This window comes from Camelus bactrianus, chromosome 2, assembly GCF_048773025.1.
Source record: "Camelus bactrianus isolate YW-2024 breed Bactrian camel chromosome 2, ASM4877302v1, whole genome shotgun sequence".
Lineage (NCBI taxonomy): Eukaryota > Metazoa > Chordata > Mammalia > Artiodactyla > Camelidae > Camelus > Camelus bactrianus.
In genome coordinates, this window is record NC_133540.1 from 92,536,297 (window position 1) to 92,561,238 (window position 24,942).

Below are 24,942 nucleotides of genomic sequence, written 5' to 3' on the forward strand. Positions count from 1 at the left end.
GACAAGACTTTAGTCTCTACTGAGTGACCTGGGAAGATCCTGGAGGGCTCTGAGCAGAGGAATGACCTCTATAAGGAGAGAGGTCTTATGAAATACTGAGAATATTCTGAAGGGGGCAAGGGAAGAAAATTAGTATACCTAACCAACATGCTGCCACCCTATAAATTACAACCAGATGAGATAAAAGAAATAAACAAACAAATTAAAACAGTCCCTGGTGACTGCCTGCTCATCGAGTCACTATGGCTGCACACAGAGGCCTCTCAAATCAATGTCAGGGCTGGGGATGACGGCAGTACGTCTGGGGATAGTAGGTAAAAATCCTCATTTATTTATTTAAATTCTCCTGAAATATAAAATACAGAATGGTTTTCTGAATTACAGCTTTTGGCAGTAAGTAAAAGTCACAACAAAGAACAATAAACCCCAACCTTCTTTTTATTTTCCCCTAAAAAGAGTCTATTTTCCTACAGAGACATTCATTTAGATGAGACATGCACCAGGTTTTTTATAAAGTGCCAAAACTCATATAATTCCCAAAACTGCAGATGAGAATTATGATGAGAAGAATGCATTAACTTAAGTACTCCAGGTCATCTCAAGTCCTAAAGAGTCCCCAGTTTCTGTGACAGGGGAAGAATGTGACTAGTACAAACCTAAAATCTAGGCAAGTATGCTCCAAGTCTTCACTTTCTAGTTTGTAATTCTTTAACGTAAGACTGCTCATTCAAATCTAATTATGTGATAACAGGACCTGAGAGTGTTTTGTAAAACTCTGCTTCAAAAGTCCCTGGATAAACTTAATTTGCTAATTTTCTATTCTATTATCTATATTTTTCTTTGTTTCATCTGTCTCGTTTTCTTTCCACAAATTCCCAAGGACAATCCCTAAAAAGAGCATTAGTCCTATTGTTCGGTTCGAGGTGAATTTTTCCCAACAATCCTCAGGTCGGTGGATGTCCAGAGTGTAAATCTATAAGGGAAGAACATATACTGTGTTAGGACTCAGTGTGGACTTTTTGGCATCACAAATAAACACGTCAATATGAAGAAAATAACACTATTACAGAGTTTTAAGCAATGAGAAGCCCTTGATGTACCCCCAGGCTGTTTCCTAATGTAGAAAAAACCCACCATATTTCTCAATGGTTATCATCTAAGCTGTGTCACAAGAACTTGCACTTGAGGGCTGCACGAACACTGACAGGCAGCACGAACACTGACAGGCAGCAAATGCATTTCTAATTCTATTTAGAAAACTCTCCCTTATACTGACTGATCCAAAATCTGCTTCCTACAACTCTTACCCTCCAGTTCTGCCATTGTTCTTCAGAGCAATGCTTCTCAACAGGAGAACAAATTACATCTGGGCAGGACAACTCTCTGTTGTGCAGCACTGTCCAGTGCACCAAGAGATGTTTAACATACCTGGCCCTCACCCACCAAATGCCTATAGTGACCCCTCCCCCCAGGTTACTTATGATACCCGCAAATACCCCCACGGACGTGTGAAAATCTCTCTTCCATCTCCACACAGAGAAACGGATCTAAAAACCTAGATCTGCAGCTAGCAACCCAGAACAAACATACTCCTTTTTCTCCATGGTTGTCCCACAAATATATCGAGAAACTCTTATGTTCCTGTTTCACTCTTCCCTAGGCTTAAGCATCAGCACCCCTTATTTCCAACTATTGTTTATTATGGGGACTGCATACTTAAAATCATCATGACTTCCTTCTTTTCAAATACTAGAAGGCTACGTCCGTCTTAAAGCATTGCATCAAGGACTGGACAGAGAGCCACAAATGTAATTTACAATATAAGATGGGTTCCAAATTATTTTCTTATATTTGTGATTATCCTCATGATTTTTGCGTTCCTCTGCTAAAATCCAGATGCTTAAATATTGCTAAAGATTCATTATCCTGGCCAGACAATCAACTGATGATGACAGCTCCCACGGAGTTATGACCAAAAAGGGATGCTGAGAAATTCTAATGAGGCAAATGGTGAGATCTGGAGAATCACTAATTCATATCTTTTAACTTTCCTAATGAGGAAAACAATGAAAGTGATACAGCATGTGGATTAGTTTATGAACATCAGATTTTAGTTTCATTTATACCATGTTATATAAGACTTGCTTACACTGATAAGTAACTTGCAATGATCACCTAAATACAGGCTGACTAACATCTTTTCAATTTTATTCAAATAAAATAACAGTAACAGTGATATAAAAATACAGTCCGTTTACAAGCAATCTATTTAATTAAAATTCAATTTAGTTCATTCATTTTACAAAAGTCAATAATGTAGATCTGCAATATAACCACGTGGGAGCTGGGGTGCTGGGTGAATATTCTGACAGTTTCCTACTGTGTAGCCAGAACTCTGACACGTTAGCATTTTATGTCTTATTTGGCCTTGGTCTGTATGCCACTGGGACCCAAACATCTGAATGATTAGTTTGCTAACCGTCAACAGAAGCCCACATTTAAAAAATACAATTGTGTCAGTCAGTTTGCTTTCAGAGTAATTCAACTCAACATGCAACCTTAAGACACTGTTCAAATTTTTTTTTAGACATGCATTAGAAATAATTCCAGGAAAATCAGAAGGAAAAAATGCTAGGTTTAGGTTTATACTATTTTCTAAAATAATACAGCTAACTTTTTAATATGACAAACTGGGGCGGTGGTTCAAAGCAGTACAAGCTAGGTAGTTGTTTTAGGAAATAATTTGTTTGGTAAAGACAGAGGGCATTTTGTTTAAATAATTTTTATAACTTATGCCAAGGAAAAATGAGGGAAAGATAAGAAAAAGATCAAACCTGGTGAACCAGATGGACTCCTACAGCAGCCAGAGCAGCATAGTAGGGTGCAGTCTGATTGCTGTTCACTCCCACCAGGCTCAGAGCCCCCAGCATGGCCACACTGAAGCCACTGAGCCACTGCTTGGTGTCCTCACGAAACCGTAAGGCTGTGGACTTAAGCCCAATCAGAGCATCATCTCTCTTGTCCTGACATCAGAAAGTAATAAGAGACTGGGTTTTACTGAGATTTAATTCACATATCATAAAACTCATCATTTTGAAGCATGTGATTCAGTGGTTTTAGTATATTTACAAGGTTGTGCAACCATTACTACTACTTAAATCCAGAAGAAACTATCTTTTAAAAAACATGCAGATATACTGTAAGTTGTGAAAAATGACAGTAACTCAGAAACACAGTTGATCAATAATGAATGTGCAGGCCAAATCAAAGTTAAATGTTACTGCTAAAATTATCTTCCAGGTCTATTTCTATGTATCATTGTACTTATACCCCTATGACTTTTAACTGTTCTTTTACTAAATTAGAAGTCAAACTCAACTCTAATTCTTTGTGTAGCTCCTCTTTACTTCAGAGTTCTCAAATCTCAGTAGTTTCCTGTACATTGTAGTTTCAGTCTTGCTAAAATTCACAGATGGAGAAAAATGCTCACTTGCACTCCTAACCACATCCACTCACATTTCACTTCTAGCTCAATTTATTCCTTTTTCTCTACCATCAAATTCTTTCTGCTTAAGGAGAACTAGGTTTGATGATACACTCAGATCTGGCTGGCTATAGTCTCCTCTGGCAATTTTATTTGTGAGCATTTCCATATACTGCTGTAATCATGGTCACGTGATATCAGAGGCTTCATGCTGAACACTGTACCTAACTACAGGCAGAGAGACAGTTACCTGACAGGCAATCTTCTGGGGGCCCAAATCCAAATAATAATAGTGAGTGGGGGGTTAGTATATGTTTTTCCTTTCAAACTACAAGCACCTTGAGGATACAAACTGTGTCCTTAATCATGTGGATCACAAAAGTGTCAGTGAGAATAGGAGTTTTCAAAAATATTCTGTTGTTGCCATGGAATCGTGAAAGATTTTTTTTTTTTCAGAAAAAGAGTATCTTCAAGGAGGTGACATCAGCATCATGGTGGCAGGAGATGCTCCCTTTGTCTCTCTCCCTTTCAGTCTACAACTACTGAAACATCTGTAACTCAGCAAAGGTGTCTGCCTACCACATCAGGGCGCTGAAGAGATCTGCATCTGCACATCTAAAGGTTGGTGGACTGGAACACAAGAGGAGCTGGACCAGTGGAGATGGTGCCTGTGATCCTGGTTGCCCAGCTGTAGCAGCTGAATCTGCAGCCCCCAAGAACCCGGCAACAGCAGTGGCTGGGCCTGCAACTTGAGTCCCTCCAGCCACAGCAGCACCCACAAATCTGGTTTCACCTGCCCAGCCTGCAGCAGTGGGGTCCACAACCCAGGCCCTACAGCTGTGGCAGTGCCCATGACTCCAGTTCTACCCCCATAGCCTGCAGTGGCAAGTGCCCGCGACCCTGGCCACTATCCCATCTCCAGCTGCTGTGGTGGTGCCCACAACCCAGCTGACCCGGCACAGCAGAGGCACCCGCCATCCCAATGCCCCCAGTGGTGATGCCAGCAGCAGCTGTGACACCAGTAGCAACAAGGCACTAACAGTAACAACAAAAGCATCACCCTGGCAGAGGTGGCGGAGGGTGCAAAGTGTCGATTCTCAAATGTGGCCAATGACAGCTCAAGTAAGAGAAACCGAAATAGTGCTATAGCACCACCTACTAAAAACCAGAAGATAGGCCTCCAATTACCAACCCACTGAACTGTTAGAATCAAAGTAAACAAAGCTTTACCTAAAGAAGAAAGATGTTTACTACTTCAAATGAGCTGGCAGGGGAACAACTCGTCAACCGTGGTAACACAGTATCACAAAAAGAACGTAACAACTCTCCAGAAACCAAATTTAAAATAAGTGAAACACTGCCATCGAACTGACAGACGGTTCAAAATAGCCATTATGAAGAAATTCAATAAGCTACAATAACTCAGAAAGGCAGTTCAGTGAGCTCAGGAATAAAAGTAATGAACAGAAGGAACACTTTACCACAGTGATGAAACCTTTAAAAAAGAACCAAACAGAAATTCTGAAGCTGAAGAACTCAATAAATAAGATGAAGAATGTATCAGAAAGCACTGGAAATAGAGCAGATTGTACAAAAGAGAAAATCAGCAAGCTTAAAGACAGAAATTTAGAAATGGTTCAGGTAGAAGAGGAGAGAGAACTAAGATCTTTAAAAATGAACAAACTGCAAGAATTACTCATTAGGACTCCATTAGAAAAGGCAACATTAGGATAATGGGTATCCTGGAAGGTTAAGAGAGAGAGATAGGAACAGAGTTTATTTAAAGAAATAATATCTGAGAACTTCCCAAAGCTGGGGAAGGAACTGGATATACAAGCCCATGAAGCTAGGAAAACATCTAATTACCCCAACACAAAAAGGCTTTCAATGAGATACATTATATTAAAACTGTCAAAAGTCAATGGAAAAGAAAGAATTTGAGAGGTGGTCAGGGAAAAAGGATGGTAACCTAAAAAGGAACCCCATTAAGCTATTAGCAGATTTCTCAGCAGAAACTACAGGCCAGGAGAGAGTGGAATGACATTCTCAAAATATTGAAAGATAAATCCTGTCAGGTAAGAATACTCTATCCAGTAAAGTACCCTTTAGATATGAAGGAGAAATAAAGGCTTTCCCAGACAAACAAAAGCTAAGGGAGTACATCACCATTAGACCTGCCTTACAAGAAATGTTGAAATAGATCTTCTACCTGAAATGAAAAGGCAAAAATATACCGAATTTTGATTAAGGTGATAAATAGAATCAGAAAACAGTAACTCTGTATCAGAAGAGGTTTTAAACATTTAATGATAGCATAAAGATTAAAGGGAAAAAAGTAAAAATAACCATAGCTACTTCAATTTGATAATGAACTTAAAATATAAAAAGGACTACTTTGAGACAACAACAACAACAAAAGATAAAAGGGGGAAAGAGGAAGAGGATGGAACCTGTACAGGCAAATGATAACATACTATCAGCAGAAAAGAACTATTTTATCTATGAGATGTTTTATACAAACCCTGTGGAAACCATGAAACAAATCTAGAGCAGAGACACGAAACATAAAAAAAGAGAAAATTGAGAAAAACATCACAGAAATATCACCAAACTAAAATGGCAGACAGAAGCACAAGGAACATGAAACAACAGAGATATAGAATAACCAGAAAACAAAAGATATAATGGCAGTACTAAGTTCTAATTTATCAATCATCAAGCTAAATGGAGTGAATTCACCAGTCAAAAGACACAGTGGCTGGATGGTTTTAAAAACAACAACAACAATCATTATATGCTGTCTGCAGGAGACTCATCTCAGTTCTAAAGACAAACATAGGCTCAAAATCAAACAATGGAAGATGATACTCCAAGCAAATGGCATCCAAAAGAAAGCAGGTGTAGCCATACTCCTATTACACAAAATAGACTTCAAGCTAAAAAAGGTAACAAGAGACAAAGATGAACATTATATAATGATAAAGGGGACAATTCATCAAGAAGGCATAACATTAATATATGAACCTACCTAGGGGCCAAAATATTTAAAGCAATATTTAACAGACCTAAAGGGAGAAATTCACAGCAACAAAATAATAGGAGGAGACTTTAACACCTCACTTACATTAATTAATAGATTAAGATAGAAAGTCAACAAGGGAACAGTGGCCTTAAATGAAACATCAGATCAGATGGACTTAATAGACTTATTCAGATGCAGCAGAATACACATTCTTAAGTACATATGGAACATTCTCAAGGATAGATCATATGCTGGGATACAAAACAAGTTTCAATAAATTTATGAAGGCTGAAATCATATCAAGCAATATTTCTAAACACAATGGCATGAAACTAGAAATCAGCTACAAAAAGAAAGCTGAGAAAATCACAAATATGTAGAGGCTAAAGAACATATTGGGTCAAAAAAGAAATCAAAGGAGAAATAAAAAAAATACCTGAAGACAAATGAAAATATGATATAACAAAATCTACAGGATGCAGCAAAAGCAATACAGGCTTACCTCAAGAAACAAGAAAAATCTCAAAACTTAATCTAATCTTACACCTAAAGGAAGTAGAAAAAGAAGAAAAAAATGAAGCCCAAAGTCAGAAGAAAGGAAGAAATAATAAAAATATAAAGTAGAAATAAAAGACTAAACAGAACAAAACAAAACAAAATACAACAGAAAATCAGTGAAACATGAATGAAAAGATAAACAAGACTGACAAACTTTTAGCTACAATCACTTAAAAAAAAAGAGAGAAGGCTCAGATAGATAAAATCAGAGATGAAGTCGAAACATCACAATGGATGCCACAGAAATACAGAAAATTATAAGAGAAAACTACGAACAGCTATATGTCAATGAAGTGGACAACCTAGAAGAAATGGATAAATTCTTACAATCATACAACCTTCCAAGAAAGAATCATGAAGAAACAGAAAATCTGAATAGACTGGTCACTAGTAAGGAGATTGAATCACTAATCAAAAACCTCCCTTAAAACAAAAATCCAGGACCAGACAGCTTCACAAGTGAATTCTAACCACACATTCAAAGAAGATTTAATACCTATTCTTCTCAAACTCTTCTAAAAAACTGAAGAGGAGAGAACACTTCCTAACTTATTTTACGAGGCCAACATCACCCAGATACCAAAACCAGACAAAGACAATACAAAAAAGGAAAATTACAGTTCAATATCTCTGATGAACATAGATGCAAAAATTCTCAACAAAATTTAGCAAACTGAAAATAACAACACGCTAAAAGAATCATACACCATGATCAAGTGGGATTTATTCCAGGGATGCAAGGATGGTTCAATATCCACAAATCAATGTGATACATCATATTAATAAAATGACGGATAAAAATCATGATCATCTCGATAAATGCAGAAAAAGCACCTAACAAATTTTGACAACCATTTTTGATAAAAACTCTCAATAAAGTGGGTAAAAATGAAATGTACCTCAATATTATAAAGGCTATGTATGACAAACCCACAGCAAACATACTCAATAGTGAAAAATTGAAAGCTGTCCTTCTAAGATCAGAAACAAGACATGGATGCCCACTCTTGCCACTTTTATTCAACATAGTATTGGAATTCCTAGTCAGAGTAATTAGGCAAGAAAAATAAGCAAAAGGTACTCAAACTGGAATGTAGAAATAAAACTCTCACTATTTGCAGATAACATAGTTTTATACATAGAAAGCCCTAAAGATTCCACCAAGAAAACTATTAGAAATTATAAACACATACAATAAATCTGTAGGGTACAAAATCAATATACCAAAATCTGTTGCATTTCTATACACTAATAATGAGCTAGCAGAAAGAGAAATTTAAAAACAATCCCATTTACAATTGCAACAGAAAAGAATAAAATACCTAGGAATAAATTTAACCAAGGATGTGAAAGACCTGTACTCTGAAAACTATGAGACACTTGAATGAAAATGAAGACACAAAGAAATGGAATGTTATTCTAGCTCAAGAATTTGAAGAATTAACACTGTTAAAATGTCCATATTACCAAAAGCAGTCTACAGATTCAATGCAATTTCTATCAAAATACCAACATTTTTCACAGAAATGAAACAAAAAATCCTAAAATTTGTATGAAGCCACAAAAGACCCTAAATAACCAAAGTAATCCTGAGGAAAAAAAAAAAAAAACAAAGCTGGAAGTATCAAATTTCCTGTTTTCAAATTATACTACAAAGCTATAATAATTAAATGGCATGGTATTGGCAGAAAAATAAACACACAGATCATTGGAACAGAACTGAGAGCCCAGAAATAAACCCACACATAAATGGACAATTAATTTACAACAAAGGAGCAAAGAACATACAATGGGTGACAGTCTCTTCAACAAATGGTGTTGGGAAAACTGGACAGCCATGTGCTAAAGAATGAAACTAGACCACTACCTTACACCATATACAAAAATTAACTCAAAATGGATTAAAGACCAAATGTAAGACCTGAAACCATAAAACTCCTAGAAGGAAACATATGCAGTATGCTCCTTGAGGTCAGTTTTAGCAATATCTTTCTAGATATGTCTCCTCAGGCAAGGGAAACAAAGCAGAAATAAACAAACAGGACTATATCAAAAGAAAAAGCTTCTTTCTGCATAGCAAAGGAAATCATCAACAAAATGAAAGGATGATCTATCAAGTAGGAGAAGATATTTGCAAATCACATATCTGGTAAAGGGTTAATATCCAAAATATATAAGAAACTCAACAACAAAAAAAAAACAAGTAACCCAATTAAAAAACGGGCAAAGGATCTGAATAGCCATTTGTCTAAAGAAATTTTCTAAAGAAGACAAACATGGCTAACAGGCTCATGAAAAGATGTTCAGCATCTCTAATTACTATGGAAATGCAAATCAAAACCACAATGAGATACCACCTCTCACCTGTCAGAATGGCTATTACCAAAAAGACAACAAATAACAAGTGTTGACAAGGATGTAGAGAAAAGGGAATATAAATTGGTGCAGCCACAATGGAAAACAGTATAGAGATTCCTCAAAAAATTAATAGAACTATCATATGATTCAGCTATTCCACTTCTGGGTATTTATCTGAAGAAAACATAAACACTAATTCAAAAAGATACATGTACCCAATAGTCATCATGGCATTACTTACAATAGCCAAGATATGGAAATATCCACTGTCAGGTAAGTGGATAAAGATGTGGTATGTACGTACAATGAAATACTAGTCAGCCATTAAAAAAAGATAAAATCTTGCCATTTGCAACAGCATGGACCTTGAGGGTATTATGCTAAGTAAAATAAGTCAGACAGAAAAACACAAATACCATACAATTTCATTTATATGGGAATATGAATAAACAAACAAACAAACAAAATTAAAATAAACACATAGATATAGCAAATAGTGGTTACCAGAATGGAAGGGGGAGTGAGGGGAGGATGAAATGGGTAAGGGGGGTGAACTGTATTGTGAGTGGAAGCTAAATTTTTGTTTGTGAGTACACTGTAGTGTATACAGAAGTCGAAATATAATGTACATATGAAACTTATATAATGTAACAAACCACTGTCTATCTCAATTAAAAAAAAGTCTAAAGAAAAAACTTTTCCTTAATTTGGTTCTCACTTTAAAGTTCTTAAAAAATAACAACAATTAAACCAAAGTTAGGAAAAAGGATATTTCTTTACCTGATGGGCATAGATAGTATCATATATTAGAGTCCACATAATTCCAGAAAAATACAGAGGTAGGCAAACAGATGGATCACAGGAGCCCTTGATAGCAGACCATCCAAGTAATGCTCCCCAATTAAAAGTCAACCCTACAGTTAGTGAAACAGAAAGAGAGGAAAAGTCTCAATGTACTTGAGAATTCCAAAGGGAAGGAGAGGGCATCAGCATGTATTGGGTACGTCTATGTGTTCGGCTCTGTGTAGGCTATTTTCTCATGTTTCTTCCCTAAAGTTTCTCAAGCCTCTGTGGTAGTTATTAGCTACATTTTACTTAAAAAAAAAAAAAAAAAAAAAAAAGAAAAAGAAAAAGAAAAAGAAAAAGAAAAAGAAAAAGAAAAAGAAAAAGAAAAAGAAAAAGAAAAAGAAAAAGAAAAAGCACACAGAACCAGAGAGGTTAGTTAACAATTAAAATAATATAGCTAACAGAAAGAATATTATCCCCTGACAAATAGGTGGTTTCATGAGAACAACATTTATTCTACCTAGTAGGATGCCCGGCACAGCCAACAGACAGTAGATGCTGGGGTCTGAACCTAGACCCACCCCAGTCAAACTCCTGTGTTCTTTCTGTTATCCCTCTGCTTCCCCTTAAAGTTACAGAAACAAGAGTACAGACAGGAACACTTGTTCTACAAGTCCACCCTCTCTGAGGCCTGAGTTACAAACAAACAACTACATGCTGACAACCCCTAAATCTCTGTGAGTAAGCTTGATCACTTCCATGAGCTTCAGACTAGACACTGAACTGCCTGCTAGACATCTTCACCTGCAAGTCTCTTAGGTACCTCAAACTCAATGAGTCCCAAATGTCTTTTCCCAGAAATCCTTTTTCTCCTCCTACTTTGCCTATTTCCACTCAGAATCCCTCCTCCCCAGCTGATGAAGTGCTTCTCTGTGGTCCCACAGCACTCACGCATGTCACTACACTGTACTGCAATAATCTGCTTACCAGCTTTCTTAACATAATCTTATAGACAGGAAATGCTTCTCCTCCCTTAACCAAAAGGTTCTCAAGTCAGTTGAGAATATCATGTCCTATTTTTTTTTTAAATAATGAAAAGAAACACAACATTAAATGAGGAGATCTCAGAAAAAGATAAATATTTTACCACTTTCTCACAAGTCAGACTCCCATCAATTTCTTGAAGTGTCTTTTGGTACTTTTATTTACTGAAAAAATAGTTCAAAGAACTAGAATACTTCTAGGAATATTCTAGACTATTCTAGGAATAGAACAGAGAAGTCTAGGAGTAGTTATTTCTGCAACAGATTTTGACTTACCTACCTATCTTCCTCTTTCTACCAACAAATATTTATTCAATACCTGCAATGTGCCAAGTGCTATGTTTGATACTGTGCCATTCACACGTAAAGAATGATTTACCTTTTAGGCATTTACAATGGGGAGAGAGGGCAGGCTCGAAATATCTTCTTGCTGAATCACTGCTGTTGAAATGACTAAGGGCCACACCAGAGTGCTAGGGGAGCCCAGGAGAGACTGGCTAACTTCTTCCTGGGAGGTCTAACAAAGACTCCACAGGAAGGGAGCCGCCTAAGCTAACACACACTTTAACTCTTGTTCTCCTGCCTCAGAGCATTTTCTACTCCAGTTCCCAGAGTCTTCAGGGAATTTAGATCAACTACATAAAGAGGGATAGGATCAAGGAGCTAATTTTTTTCTCCATGACATACCTAGATTTTTAAAAAAGCATTTTGGATAATAATAATAATGATCATCTTAGTAAATATGCAGGATTTCTTAGCTGGCTATTTGATCTCCTTTGAAATATGAAAATTGATTCTTGGTTTGGAAAATTTCATGACTGACTTTTTATCTTTGCCACATCACACACACACATACATACGTACAATATTATAAATAAAAATTTAGTTTGCGGTTATCAAAGGATATAATTAATAGTTATTTCAAGCTCACCCAAGGCTAATTGAGGCCAGTACGTAATCCTTTTCATTAGCGGGTAGGTGATGACAAGAAGCAGGGATGCTGCTCCAAGAGCTATACTAAAATCAAGGAAAAACATTAAAAAGATTAATATCACCATCTCTTAGAAACTGCTAAATAAGACAACAACAGTAACACTAATTAGGAAATGACTTATCTTAAATTATATTTTTAATGTAAAATGCTCTTCCTAGACTTTGATTCTTGGACTTTAATTAGGATAAAGGATGATTAGAAAATATTTTAAATGTTACAAACAGCCAAACAAAATAACAATAGCTAACATATATACCGCTTTCACGTATTAAGACTGTTCTAACAGCTCTAGCATGTGAACTCATAATCTTCATCACAACCCTAATGTGTAGGTAGTTTCATTCTACTGGTCTTTTTGCAGATGAGGAAACTAAAGCATAAAGAGGTAAAGTAATTTGTCGACTGTCATACAGCAGTCAGTAGTGGGGCCAGGATGCAAACCTAAGACAGTCTGGCCCCAGAGTCCAACATATTACCCACCATATGCTATTGCTTCTCTAAATTTCTTTTTCAAACATTGAGACAGCTAGTAAACTGAGATGTCCTAATAGAGAATCAGAGTCCAGATACCCCTCCCTACATACAAGACAGGGTGTTTCTTCTTCTACAAGAGGATCAGGTCACAAAGCACCGACAAAAGGATGACAACATCAGATATTCTTAGGGACATCACAGCTCACCTAACACTACCCCTCCAGGAATGACCTTTCAAAGTGTCTTCACCTGACGAACGCTATCAGGGCAAGGTAAGTCATTAAGTTGTCTCTATATAAAGTACTGTTATCTGCTGAACAACTCCTCTTTTTTGTCTTACTGAAGCACTATGTAAGCAGCCATCTGTTTAAGAGATACAGGAGGGAGTCCTACCACTCTTTTATTCTGTCACTGATTAGGAACATGACTCTGGGAAAGACCCTGTTCCTCTTTTTGCAAAGTGAGCATAATTTCTTCTGTCTCTCCCCACTTCAGAGATCTGTCAGGATAAATAAATAATTATTTATAACTATGTGTGTAACTGCATATATAGGCATAGACACACACTCCCACGCATGCACCTAGAAAACCTAGGCAAGTGCCTCGAATCCTTGACACAAGTACTGGAGGTGGTGCAGAATAAAAATGCTCATCTCTTCATTCCTTTGGCTGAAGCATTCTTGACTTTACAAACACATGGCGACTTATTTATATTGCTAACTTACAGATGCTTGATAGGGAATAGACAGCTTTGTGATACAGATATTTCAATTTTATTTTATACCTACATCATTTATTTCAAAGGAAAGATTTTATACATGATCATGAAAAACACATTTACTATACCTGTAGTAATTCAGACACAGAAGAACACCCAGTGCCAAGGTCAGCTGTCCTCCAAGAAAAACAAAGGACTGAAAAGTTGAAATGTCTCCAGCAGCTATTGGGCGACTTGCTGTTCTTGTAACCTTAACACATAGAAACAGACACCTTAGCGGGGTGGGTATAGCTCAGTGGTAGAGTGCACACTTAGCATGCACGAGGTCCTGGGTTCTATCCCCAGTACTTCCATTAAAACAAACAAACAAACAAAAACCAGATACCTTAGCCTCAGATGATAGCTCAAACATTTATTTAAACATTTACTCAAGAGATGGCTCGGGGTAGGCACTAAGGCAGAAATATGAATTAAAGGTGAACATCGGAAGTACTGCCAGGAATCAGAACTTCGTATTTGAAATAGCTTTGAAAAGAACTAAAAATTCCCACCACTCATTCCGCTTTCTTTCCTTCTCTCATCCCCACCTTCGAACAAACCAGACAAAGCAACTTCCTTATCTAGCTATTTAACCACCCAGCTTAGCAGGTGTATGTTCTATTTCCATAGACAAGAGAGGGACAATAATAATGAGAATTCTCAGCAAAGAGAAAACTGTAGAGCATGTCAGATAAGGCTGACACCATGTGAATGTTTTGAGTATGGGAAACACTGCAATCAGAAATCAGATGTAAAGAAGGAAGGCAGACAGATTATCTGGATTTGCAAGTGGGAGTGCTTTTGCCAGTCTATGTAGGAATGGGGCTGTGATCTTGTATTAACTGCCCCCAAATATAAAGGGCAAACTCATTGTGAGAATATGAATAGATAGAGCAATTACATGAATAAATAATACATATCAATTGTTCTTTTCCTTCCAAGAGATCATGAAACGTGATTATTCTAAACTCAACCACAAATAAAGAGCACAACCAAAATTTTCAACATTGCTGGAAGATAAGAACTCAGGATGTGGGACCAGAGAGCCCAGTGTCTGAATCTGATTCTATCATTTACTGGTTGTGTGAATTTTGGCAAATTACACAACCTCCCTCGGGCTTATGTTACTTGTCTATTAAAAGGAAAACAGAGGGGTAGAGATAATAACAGCACCTACTTCACAGAGTGACTACAGTGTCTGAAGCATGTAAGTATGCACTAAATGTTAACTATTATCACATATTTTTGTATGATTTATACCAAGGGTTAACTATGGCCTGTGAGCCACATCCAGCCTACTGCCTGTTTTTATACAGCCCATGAGCTAAGAATGGTTTTTACTTTTTTAGATGGTTGAAAATAAATTTTAAAAAGAATAATGTATTGTGCCACATGAAAATAAGAAATTCAAATTCCAGTGTCCAGAAATAAAATGTTACTGAAACCAAGGCACACCCATTTGCTTACCTGGTGTACGTGGCTGCTTTCACACTGCCACAGAGTGCAGTAGCTGTAGTGCACCGAAGATGGTATGGCCCACAAAGCCTAAAATATTTACTATCTGGTCCTTCACAGAAAAAGTTTGCTGACTCAATTCATAGCATGCTTCGCTGTGCAATAAAACAGTTTGTCAAAAACTGTAATGACTCTTCTTCATCAGAGCGCCAGAACTGGATCTCTTATCCTTGATTTGGTCCCTGTAGTTTCAAGTGGAAGTAACATCTATGCTCTTCTATTTGTTTTAGAATATGATGATTACTCCTGCCAGTATCTGAGTGTTTCCAGCGTGCTGCTATTCTAAGAGCTATATATGCATTGCACCATTGACTCCTTGGAACAACTGTCTTTTAGCCACTCATAAGTTCTGGCCATTTCTAAGTTTTAGGAACCTGAGGCAGAGAGGCTCAATAACTTTCCAAGGTGACAGATACTACAGTAGCACAGTGAGTCAGTCCCACCAACCACAGTACTAACCACAAGATTACACTGCTCCTTCCCTGCAATGCTAATTACCCAGCTAACCTTGAAAGCTGAGGATAAACAAGCACTCCATCAAACGACTAAAAATGAATTAACACGATGACCAAAAAACATATTTGATGTGGTTTTTATGAAACAGCTTACAAAACCAAGTAACACCTGTGTGTTGAGATTATTTCAATGATTATTCAACCTAATGTTTATCACATGGCTAGCAGATTATATACAACATCAACAAAACACTTTTAACCCATGTACCCTAATAGCAATTCACTTATCATTTAATGTATTAGCAGTTTAGTCATCTATTAAGCAAAACCCTGAGCTATAAATATATCCTTAATGAAATACAGCCTTTAAGAAACTGTAATGTAAACATTACAATTTGACCAAGTTTTTTAACCCATCCTTTGAAAGAGATGCACTTAACATTTTAAAATTCATGTTAGAAAAACCACCGCAATAGCTATAAAAAACACTCATTTAAATGCTTTGCTGTACGTCAGCACAGACTCTGGATTCTTCTAATCAGAGAAAAATGGGGGAGATGTAAGATATCTATTCCTTTCTATCTAAGGAGAAAAAAAATCACTTAAGAGAAAACTAAAATGGTCATATTTTGTTAATTTAAAAAGTAGAAAAAGTTGGTTTGAGTATGTTCTTTTTTAGTCAAATTTTTTGTTTTGAAATAATTACAGATTCACAGGAAATTTTTTTTAGATCTCTGTACTTCTAGAAATACAGAGATCTGATGAATCCTTTATCTAGTTTCCCCAAGGGTAACATCTTGTGAAACTTTACAGTACAATTTCACAACCACGATTTTGACATTAGGCTACTCTAAATGTGTTCAATAATTATTCTGAAGTGATATATGGCGGAAGCCTCATTCATATGGTTATGCAGAATGAAAACTGACCAGGATGTGTGAATCCCCAAATCAACAAAGTATGCACCTCCTGGCATGGTCAGACAGCCCAACTGGGTCAGTGGGACAGAGTTGCCTTTACCATGCAGTTCCTGCCGCCATCCTATCATCAGCCACACACAAACTCCAAGCTGCAGTTGTCAAGTGTAATATTCTTGACCTCACAGTCATGCCTCTGTATCTGCTGTTCCCTCTGCCTGGAGTCACCTTCACCCTCCAGCCCAGCTTTCTCTTGCCATCTGATTCTGACAGAGTTCAAAGGTCACGCCCCACCCCAACCCTGCCAAAAGTTCTCTTAGACCTCCTCCCTTGGGCTAAGGTAGGTGGTCTTCAGTAAACTCCCTTGTGGGTACCATTCTCATGATAGCTACTAAATTGTGAGGTTAGCAATGTTGTCTTTCATCCATGCAATACCTGCACTGTCTCATACACAGCAGGTATTCAACAAATGTTTTTTTGAATTAAAAAATATATTGGTGTGATACTGTTCTACACACTAAAAATCATTATAGGTGGGCTTTGCTTAAGGAAATTCAGACATATGAAAGACAAACTAGGGTAGATTATTCACTTTATGTAAGTGTTATATGATTATTTACATAATTCACCCAGGTTTCCTATAAACTGAAAGTTTACTTGAGAATTTACTCAAGCATTTAATGACCCTGTACTTGTTATACTATGACTGCTGTAACAAAAGGCAAACAAGATGGACGTTTCCCTTGAGAAAATAACGGTCTGTTGAAGAACAAAGAATATACACACATGCATTAGAACATGCATAGAAAATAATCCAGAGGAATACAACGTGTCATACTGTAACTGAAGTTTCCCCTGGGGATGAGGGGGAGGTGATAAGGAGAACTTGTTACTTTCTATCCTTTCTATTTCTATACTGTCTGAATTTTTTAGAATAAACATGAATTATTTTTCTAAGGAGAAGAAAATAATAAAATTAGCTGTTTTAAAGAAATAATTAGAGCAACTGCTAACAGGGCTGCCTCAGTTCATTTAAATTAAGATTTAACTGAACATATGAACTGTTATGGCTCTAACATATCAAAGGAAGGGATGACAGTTCTTTCAGACACCCAAAGGTTGAGGATGGAATTTTTACCTTCACTCCTAACATCCTTACTCTGGCCTCCCAAATTCTAATTCATTTTGTGAAAATGAAGTACATACCTTGCCCCCATGGTCGCTTTTGTGTTGAGAAAGGAAGCACACTGCAATTGGCAAACCAGCTATTCAACCAATACTGGCACTTCTTATGCTGGATTTCAGTGAGGACACTAAATGATCCTGTTGCTTTATGTGGCATTCAAACATGATGCCACCATCTTACTCTGCAGAATTGAGAGGAGTCTCTCTGTTCCTTTCCAGGATGAATCTACCTTTTTATCGTAGTCCTGGTCCCACATGTCATTAATAGTACAGCCTGCTCCACGCATCAGAACAGCTCCAGCGCCAAAGAGGGATAACATGTACCAATCTGGAAAACAACCTGGTTCAGCTGCCAAACCAATGCTCCAGGTACATGGCAGATACAGCAGCCAGGTTCCTAAACAAAAATAAAAAGACAAAAAGGGTACGAATTCAAGTTAGTTAACTGCCTTCATTTGTTTGAACACTGCATCCCAGTGAAGTAAGGAATACCTGATCAAAAACACATGACAAAATTGGGAAAATAAACTAGCAATTCATATAACAAAAGACTATTGTCTCTACTATGCAAGGTTCCCAGAAACTGAAAAGAAGTCAATAGCCTAATTGAAAAATGGACAAAAAACATAGTAGAAAATATAAATGACTCATATCAATGAAAATATACTCCACTTTGAGAAATATACATTAAAATTACATTGATAAAACATTTTTCGCCTATCAGATTGGCAAAACCAAAGTCTGACAACACACTCTAGGGAGTTAGATACTCTCATGTATTTCTGATGAATTTGCAAATGGCCCAACTCTTATGGAGCACAAGTTGAAAATTTTTAAAATATTTATGTATGTGTGTGTGCATGTGCATGTATATATATACATGCACATGCACACACACACATATAAAACAGATACGTATTTTTGAATATATGTTCGTAGACCATGTCAGGAAGGATACATTAGAAACTGATTAAGAGTTGCCTTTGGGGAGGAAAGCTGGTTGGGTAGGAGACAGGGGTGGGAAATCTAGTTTTCACTCTACACCCTTGCACCTTCTGAATTTCGTATCCTATGCATGTATTATTACCTGTCCAAAAAAGCAAATAAAACCTTTATTGTTGTTAATACAATATAATAAAATGGTCTTGGGGGAGGGAGGTTATTAACCTACTGTTTTTTTAATATTTTGCTACTACACGCACAAATGAGATTAGTTCCTGGTACTTAGCCTATAAACTAGATGAAATTAAGCTAAAACCAAATAGATTGTAGAGATAGGAGACTTCATAAATGAACTTTAGCAGATACCCTATTTTCAAAAGAAAGTCTTTCAACAAATGTTTGGATATTGTGCGTGTTAGGTAAATTCTTCCTTTCCCATTTAGCAATATGAGTGTAGAGGAGTAAAATTTGTCACCCCAGAGTGTGTCCCTTTGGCATGAGGATAACTTGAGGCCGATTATTTTTAAGAAACAGAAGATTCAAGAAGTTTTCCTGTACCTCCTTCCTTAACTGCCTAAAAGAATTCAGATAAAGGTCCTCATATCAAAATAACTCAACATTTTGGCTTTTATTTCCTAAGCAGCAAAAAGATGGCTTAAATATATAGTCCATGGGCAGCACTTACTAACATTCTGTGGTCTCTTAAGTCTAGTTTCCTTACATTTTGCAACTGGTGCTCCAATAAATACCTCTTTCAACTTCCTGGAAAGAAAAAAATTAAAACACTTAATTTTTGTTACTGAAGTAGAGCTATCACCAGATATCTGCAAAAAATAAGGGCGAGGTGTGGTGGGGAGATTTGGTGGGGCCTACAGACCACAGATTACTGTTTGTCAAAACTTTGTTTTTCTAGCTCAATGTGAATTACCTCCCTCCCCTCTGAAGTCTGAAACCACTCCCCGCAACATCCTCCTGTGCCTTTAGCTGAGGATGGTATTTAAGGTGAGGGTATTTTGGTGAGTTACTCAGTCTTCCTGGGTCTCTCCCATACATATATGTTACTAAATTGTTGTCTGATTTTCTCTTAGTAATTGGATGTCAGTTTAATTCTTAGGCCAGTCAGAACTGAGAAGGGTATAGGATAACTTCTTCCTCCCCCAAAAGGAAATAGGATATGTGCCTAAAGAAAGATCAGAGCCTGTGCAAAATGGTCAAATGACAAAGTCTTAATAATCGTATTTAAGCTTCATTAAATTTAAGCTTTACTCACTTGCATATATTTATAAAGTATGTATTTTGTGCCAGAGCTGTGGCAGGCACTGGAAATACAATGGTGACTAAGAAGAGAGCTGGTTTCTGTCTTCACACAACTTATAAATCAAAAGGAAGAAACACAGTTAAACAAACAAACAAAAAAACAATGAAACAGATCAATTCAACAACAGGGCAAGTGCAAGATCCTATAAAGGCATAAAACGGTGCCACCCAAGTTAACTGGGGAGGGAGTAGGGAAAACCCAGGGAGGCTCTTCCAGAAGGGGCTTAGCCTCACACTGCTGAAAAGGCAAGGAGAGACTAAAAATGAGAAATGACTAGTCTAGACCTGAATTCAGGTTGTCCTGGACAGACTCATATTCGGTGTGTCCCATCTAAAACAATAACAACAATAACTAACATTTCTAAATGTTCATGAAATGTCAGGCAGTGTTCCAAATGCTTTATGAGTACAAACTCATTTAATACTCAAAAACACCCTATTTGTAAAGTACACATTATTATTATTTTTATTTTACAGATGAGAAAACAGATGCACAGAAGTTAAGTAAAACATAATGCATTTAATGATTTCCTTTTCCCTGGACCTACCAGTATAGCTCAGAGGGACAGAGGAGTATCTAGCTGATTCTGCCCTGATAAAAAAAGAAAGAACACCACTTCACAGACATTATTTTCCAGGTGCAACTAGAACTGAAGGTGTCATTTAAAAAAGAATTCAGAGAGAAAGATGTGTAATCACCTACAGCATTTCGTGTCAGGGACAAAGTTTCCCTGGCCGTAAGTCTGTATTATAGATAACATATTCACAGATCTAAGACTCTATAGGGCACCACTACAGATGACCCCTGTAGTGAAGGTTCAATGTCTGTCCCTAGTAAGTGGCACTAGATGCTAAAGTATATTAAACTTTAAGGCTCAGTCTTCCTCATCTACACGTGAGGGGAAAGAACATCTGTCTCTCAGAGTTGTTATAAGACAATATTCGTGATGATGGCAATAATGAAAACAATAATGACAAAAACAAATTCATAGTGCTTACTGTGTGCCAGGGGCCGTCATACAACACTTCTGGTTCTCACAACAAACCTATGAGATAGGCATGACTTTTATTTATACCCATTTAACAAATGCAGAAAACTGAATCAAAGAGAAAATAATTTGCCTAAGACCACATGTGCAAAAAGTGGCAGAGCTGCAATTAAACCGAAGCAGCCTGGTTCCAGTCTATATCCTAAGGCCAGTGCTATCACTCTGGAGACCTAAATCTTTACAGATGCTTAAGTTCTTATTATTCTTCTGCCCTTCTGATTCTCAGAAACATTTTTTTCTGTCTTCCCTATGACACTTTCATTCTGTTCTCTTCTGTGAAGAAAGATGCAGAGATGGTAAGGATACAAATAAATTTCAGAAATAAATATTTATTACAGAAAAAGGAAAAAACTCTGAGAGATTAAAATAAGCAACCTTCTCAGCGGTGATAGGCAGACCAAAGAGCCTGTGTAAATTGAGCCTAGGATTCATTCACTAATTACACATTATCTTTAAGACAACATAATCAGACATAAATGCAGTAAAACAAAAATTACACCACCAATTTAGTGGAAAGAGTGCCACCTGCTGAAACTTCCTAAAATAACATGGTTTGTGTCATGGTTGTAGGAAGTTGTATTCATTCTGAAAAACAACAAAATCCACTTTGGTTTCTGAAAATAAAGAGACCAAACTTCAACAAAATAAAACAACGAACATAAAATTACCCCACAAAAGAATTTAAATAAAGAAATATCAAACCTGGACTTCTACTACTGTCAATTTATTGTTCCTGGCATATAGTAGGGACTCAAAAAATGTTTGCTGAATGAATTCTAACAGTACTATTAATAGGCTGTCTGAAAAATCCTGCAGTTACCTCATTTAGAACCAAAGCAGGCCAGCTGCTATCTTCTTAACCTGCGTAATAACTATTGACCCAATCTTCTCCAATTCCTACTTTTCAAATAATGGCTAACATCTGCAAGCATTTACTACGTCAGACATTGTTTTAAAGACTTAATGTATATTAATGAATTCTCATGACAACCTTATAAAGTTAGTTCCCTTAAGTCTTTGTTTTACAGATGAGAAGTGAAGGCCCCAGAGAAGTAAAGTAACTTACCAGATGTCCCTCAAGTGGGCAGAGTGGAGATTTCAAACCCAAGAGGTCTGGCTCCAGAGCTTTCTCATACATAACCCCTTTATAGCCTCTTACTATGCAGTAGGGTGGTCTAGCCACTAAGGGAGAAGCCAGAGATTCACGGAACCGGGACTAACAGCAGCTGCTGATCTTACATGCCCATAGCCTACACTATAGGGACAAAGATCACAAGAACAGAGTAAGAGTCAGGCTTCAGATGAAAACTGGGCTTGTCTGGCCCCAAAATGCAAGGGGTCATGATGGCAGGACTGCGCCTATCATTTAATTGGCTTTTATACTTTAATTGTTGACTGTTATAAATTCTTTGTGCTCTAATATCAAACTGGTAGTGCATAAACCTAGAATACCAAAACCAGGCCTACTTTGGGGTCTTGGCTGGGCAAAAGTGGACGGAATATATCCAGGCATTTGAATGTACTTTCATTCACTGCAATGGTAAATGTCATCATCCAGATTACCTGGAGTTCAGCCTCCTCCCTCTCCCTCCCCAGTGTCCATCCTTCAGTGCTAAGAAGAAAAGTGGGGGGAAAGAGTCAGAGTGAGGTGATAGGTAATACTTTAAATAGCCCAGCTCTTATCCAGCCTTGACTCCCACTATTTTCCATGCCCACCTGGGGTTCCAGACCAGCTTATATCCTTAGTGTTCCAACACTCCACCCCTGGGTCTTTGCAAAATATTTCCTCCACCAGTCAAGAGCTCTTCTTTCCTCTGCAAAATCTACCTGTCCTTTGAGGTACACTTTCTTCTTGACTTTTTCCAGCAATGAAGAGTCACAATAATTTCTTTTTCCTGCTCTACCTACATATCTGTATCACTTATATTTGATCCTGTACTTTCTCAGTTCACCCAATACTTTGTCTTTCCGAACTAGACGGGTAGTTTTTTGAAAGTAGGGAGTTTCCATAGCTCTTTCTATCCCCAAGGCTAGGCTATGTTGCAGGAATTAATTTATTCAACCACTACTGCCAGGGTCTGTTCTAGACACTAGATATAAAAGTTCCATATAAGTGGAGCTTATACTGCACTGGAGAAGTCTATCAACAAATAAAGTCACAAGGTTGGCTAGTGGCGCGTGCTAAGAAGAAAAACTGGGAGTAAAGAGAGAGTGAAGTGGTAAGTGATACTTTAAATAGGACGGTCAGGGAAACCCTCCGTTAGGAGGCGACCGTGAGCTGATACGTAGTCCATAAATGCTGTACCTGCTGCATTCAAATAAATTAAATGTTTGTGTTACGGATGGTGCAGGCAAAGAGCAGGAAACTCAGCATCACCATGTCTGGCTTTGCCAAAGAGCTTTAGTTTTCTCAGCGTCTTTATCGTCTTAATTATTGCTCTGGGAGCCTTACGGGATTAAAGGATGAAACATAATAAACGTGGAAGTGCTTCCATACAGTAAATCTGCGCAAAAGTAGCGACATGAAGATGGAATTTCTGTTAGAGTCACTGCTTAAACAAAGACTGTGGAATGAGAGAATTTTTTTGCTCTATTCAGGCGCTAAGGATTCAGAAGAGTGCGAAAGCCGGCCGACTTCGGAGGCCCCCGGGTCCGGGAGTATCGAGGGTACCGGGCGCCTGGCGGCCCAACGCCGGCTTTCAGGCATCATCTCCATTCCGCCCGCGGCGCCCTGGACCGCCGCGCGCGTCTGCACTCACCTATGGGCTTGTCCAACCGCATGAGGCGCAGGTAGGGCTGCAGAGGGCGGGGCGCCGAGCTCACCACCGCCGCGGCAGACAGGCGCAGCCCACGCCCGCGCGGCCCCCGCGGCCCGCGCCCCTCCGAGCGCCGCCAGTCCCCCGCGCGGAGCCCGCCGGCCGCGCGAGCCAGGGCCAGAGAGCGGCCGCGCGAGCCCCACTGCCATGCCCGCGTCCCGGCCCGCAGGGACCGCGCCAGGCCCGCGCCGCACACGCCCAGCATGGCGCTCCGGAGAGCGTGGGCCGGCGGGGGCCTAACGTCATTCCCGAGCGTCAGGTCACGGCCAGGCATGCGCAGTGACGCCAGCGGGGTGGCCGTGCGCGCCTGTCCGGTTCCGGTGACGGCGGAGCGGCCCGAGCCTTTGGAGAAACGTGAACTAGGGAATACCGTGGGCACCTTGCCCTCTGTAAGGGAGTCTCTCAGGTAAAGGAATGCTGTTGTCAGAATACGTAGCAGTTGTACCAGTGGGCGAAAAAACACACTGGGAAACACCTACTGAGCCCAAACTACTGATTTGCTGCCAGGTGTTTCCTTTTTAAAGCTATAAGAGCACCAAGCGGCCAAATCCAAGAATGTAAACTAAAACAGTACTCGAAACTAAGGGCGTTCTTTACGCAAGTCTGAGAATTTATAGTCAATTCAAGGGAGATCGTTTAATCCGCAGGCAGCGGGTGTATGGGATGCTAAGAGACTGCAGCTGGAACATCTGGTCGGAGCACCTCTTGGATGGGGCTGTGTACCAGGCACGTTACAGGCACATTGCATGCTTTATCCCATTTAACCCCTTACTGAGTGACCACGGGGAAGTCATTCAGTTGGATTTTAGTGTTCTAGGGAATTAGGTTAGTCTGCTGGTTTCTTTAAAATCCAGTGATTCTGTGGTATTTTAAGTCTGCGATGGTGGTGGCGAGGGGTGGTTCTTAATAAGTTTTACAAAACTAGCTCACAGTTTGTTCAATTGTAGACAAAGGGATCAAGACACTGGGATATTTTATTATAGATTTGTAAAGGGAAGAACATACTTTCTCCTGTATGTAAATACTCTCAATACTCTTCTTGAGTTGTGACCCCAGATGTAGCATTTTCCACACATCAAGCAATTCTGTGACACCTGAGTGTCCTATAATTTTACTCAATTCTGGCACGATCTATCTGGAGTTTGCCTCAAATCCCACAGGTTGAGGGCTCAGTCCTTTAAGACTGCCCCTACCCCTTCAGAAGCCCATGGAAAGTCCAGGTTGTTCCCTGTGCTTCTTACCTACCATTGTTGGAGAGGAAAAAAAGTTC

At 38.4% G+C, this 24,942-nt stretch overlaps 1 protein-coding gene and 1 long non-coding RNA gene across 3 annotated transcripts in view; one reads left to right on the forward strand and one right to left on the reverse strand.

The window, feature by feature from the left end:
* Positions 1-308: 308 nt before the first annotated feature.
* Positions 309-23,961, reverse strand: COQ2 (coenzyme Q2, polyprenyltransferase). 2 transcript variants are annotated; one of them, XM_074346437.1, is made up of 8 exons: positions 23,616-23,894; positions 19,176-19,252; positions 17,779-17,945; positions 13,566-13,687; positions 12,183-12,268; positions 10,203-10,336; positions 2,835-3,023; positions 309-973 (listed from the first exon to the last, which is right to left on the reverse strand). In XM_074346437.1, exons 1-8 carry the CDS (start codon positions 23,819-23,821, stop codon positions 809-811), a joined length of 1,146 nt encoding a protein of 381 aa, XP_074202538.1. In that variant the 5' UTR covers positions 23,822-23,894; the 3' UTR covers positions 309-808. The 2 variants fall into 2 exon arrangements, with proteins under 2 accessions (XP_074202538.1, XP_010948516.2); XM_010950214.3 differs by lacking the exon at positions 19,176-19,252 and having other exon boundaries at positions 23,616-23,961.
* LOC141573928 (uncharacterized) overlaps positions 23,949-24,942 on the forward strand; it is a 38,200-nt gene continuing 37,206 nt past the window's right edge. The window contains exon 1 of the long non-coding RNA XR_012500389.1: positions 23,949-24,078. This is a non-coding gene — a long non-coding RNA (uncharacterized LOC141573928). The remainder of the gene's footprint in view (positions 24,079-24,942) is intronic.

Excerpts from the sequence above, each read along its gene's own strand:
- COQ2 (XM_010950214.3), bottom strand. The coding sequence starts at position 23,946 with ATGCCTGGCCGTGACCTGACGCTCGGGAATGACGTTAGGCCCCCGCCG. Across the intron at positions 17,946-23,615 it reads GCGGTTGGACAAGCCCATAG|GAACCTGGCTGCTGTATCTG; the intron begins GTGAGTGCAGAC and ends ATTTTTGTTTAG. Across the intron at positions 10,337-12,182 it reads CTGGCCTCAATTAGCCTTGG|GGTTGACTTTTAATTGGGGA; the intron begins GTGAGCTTGAAA and ends CACTAACTGTAG.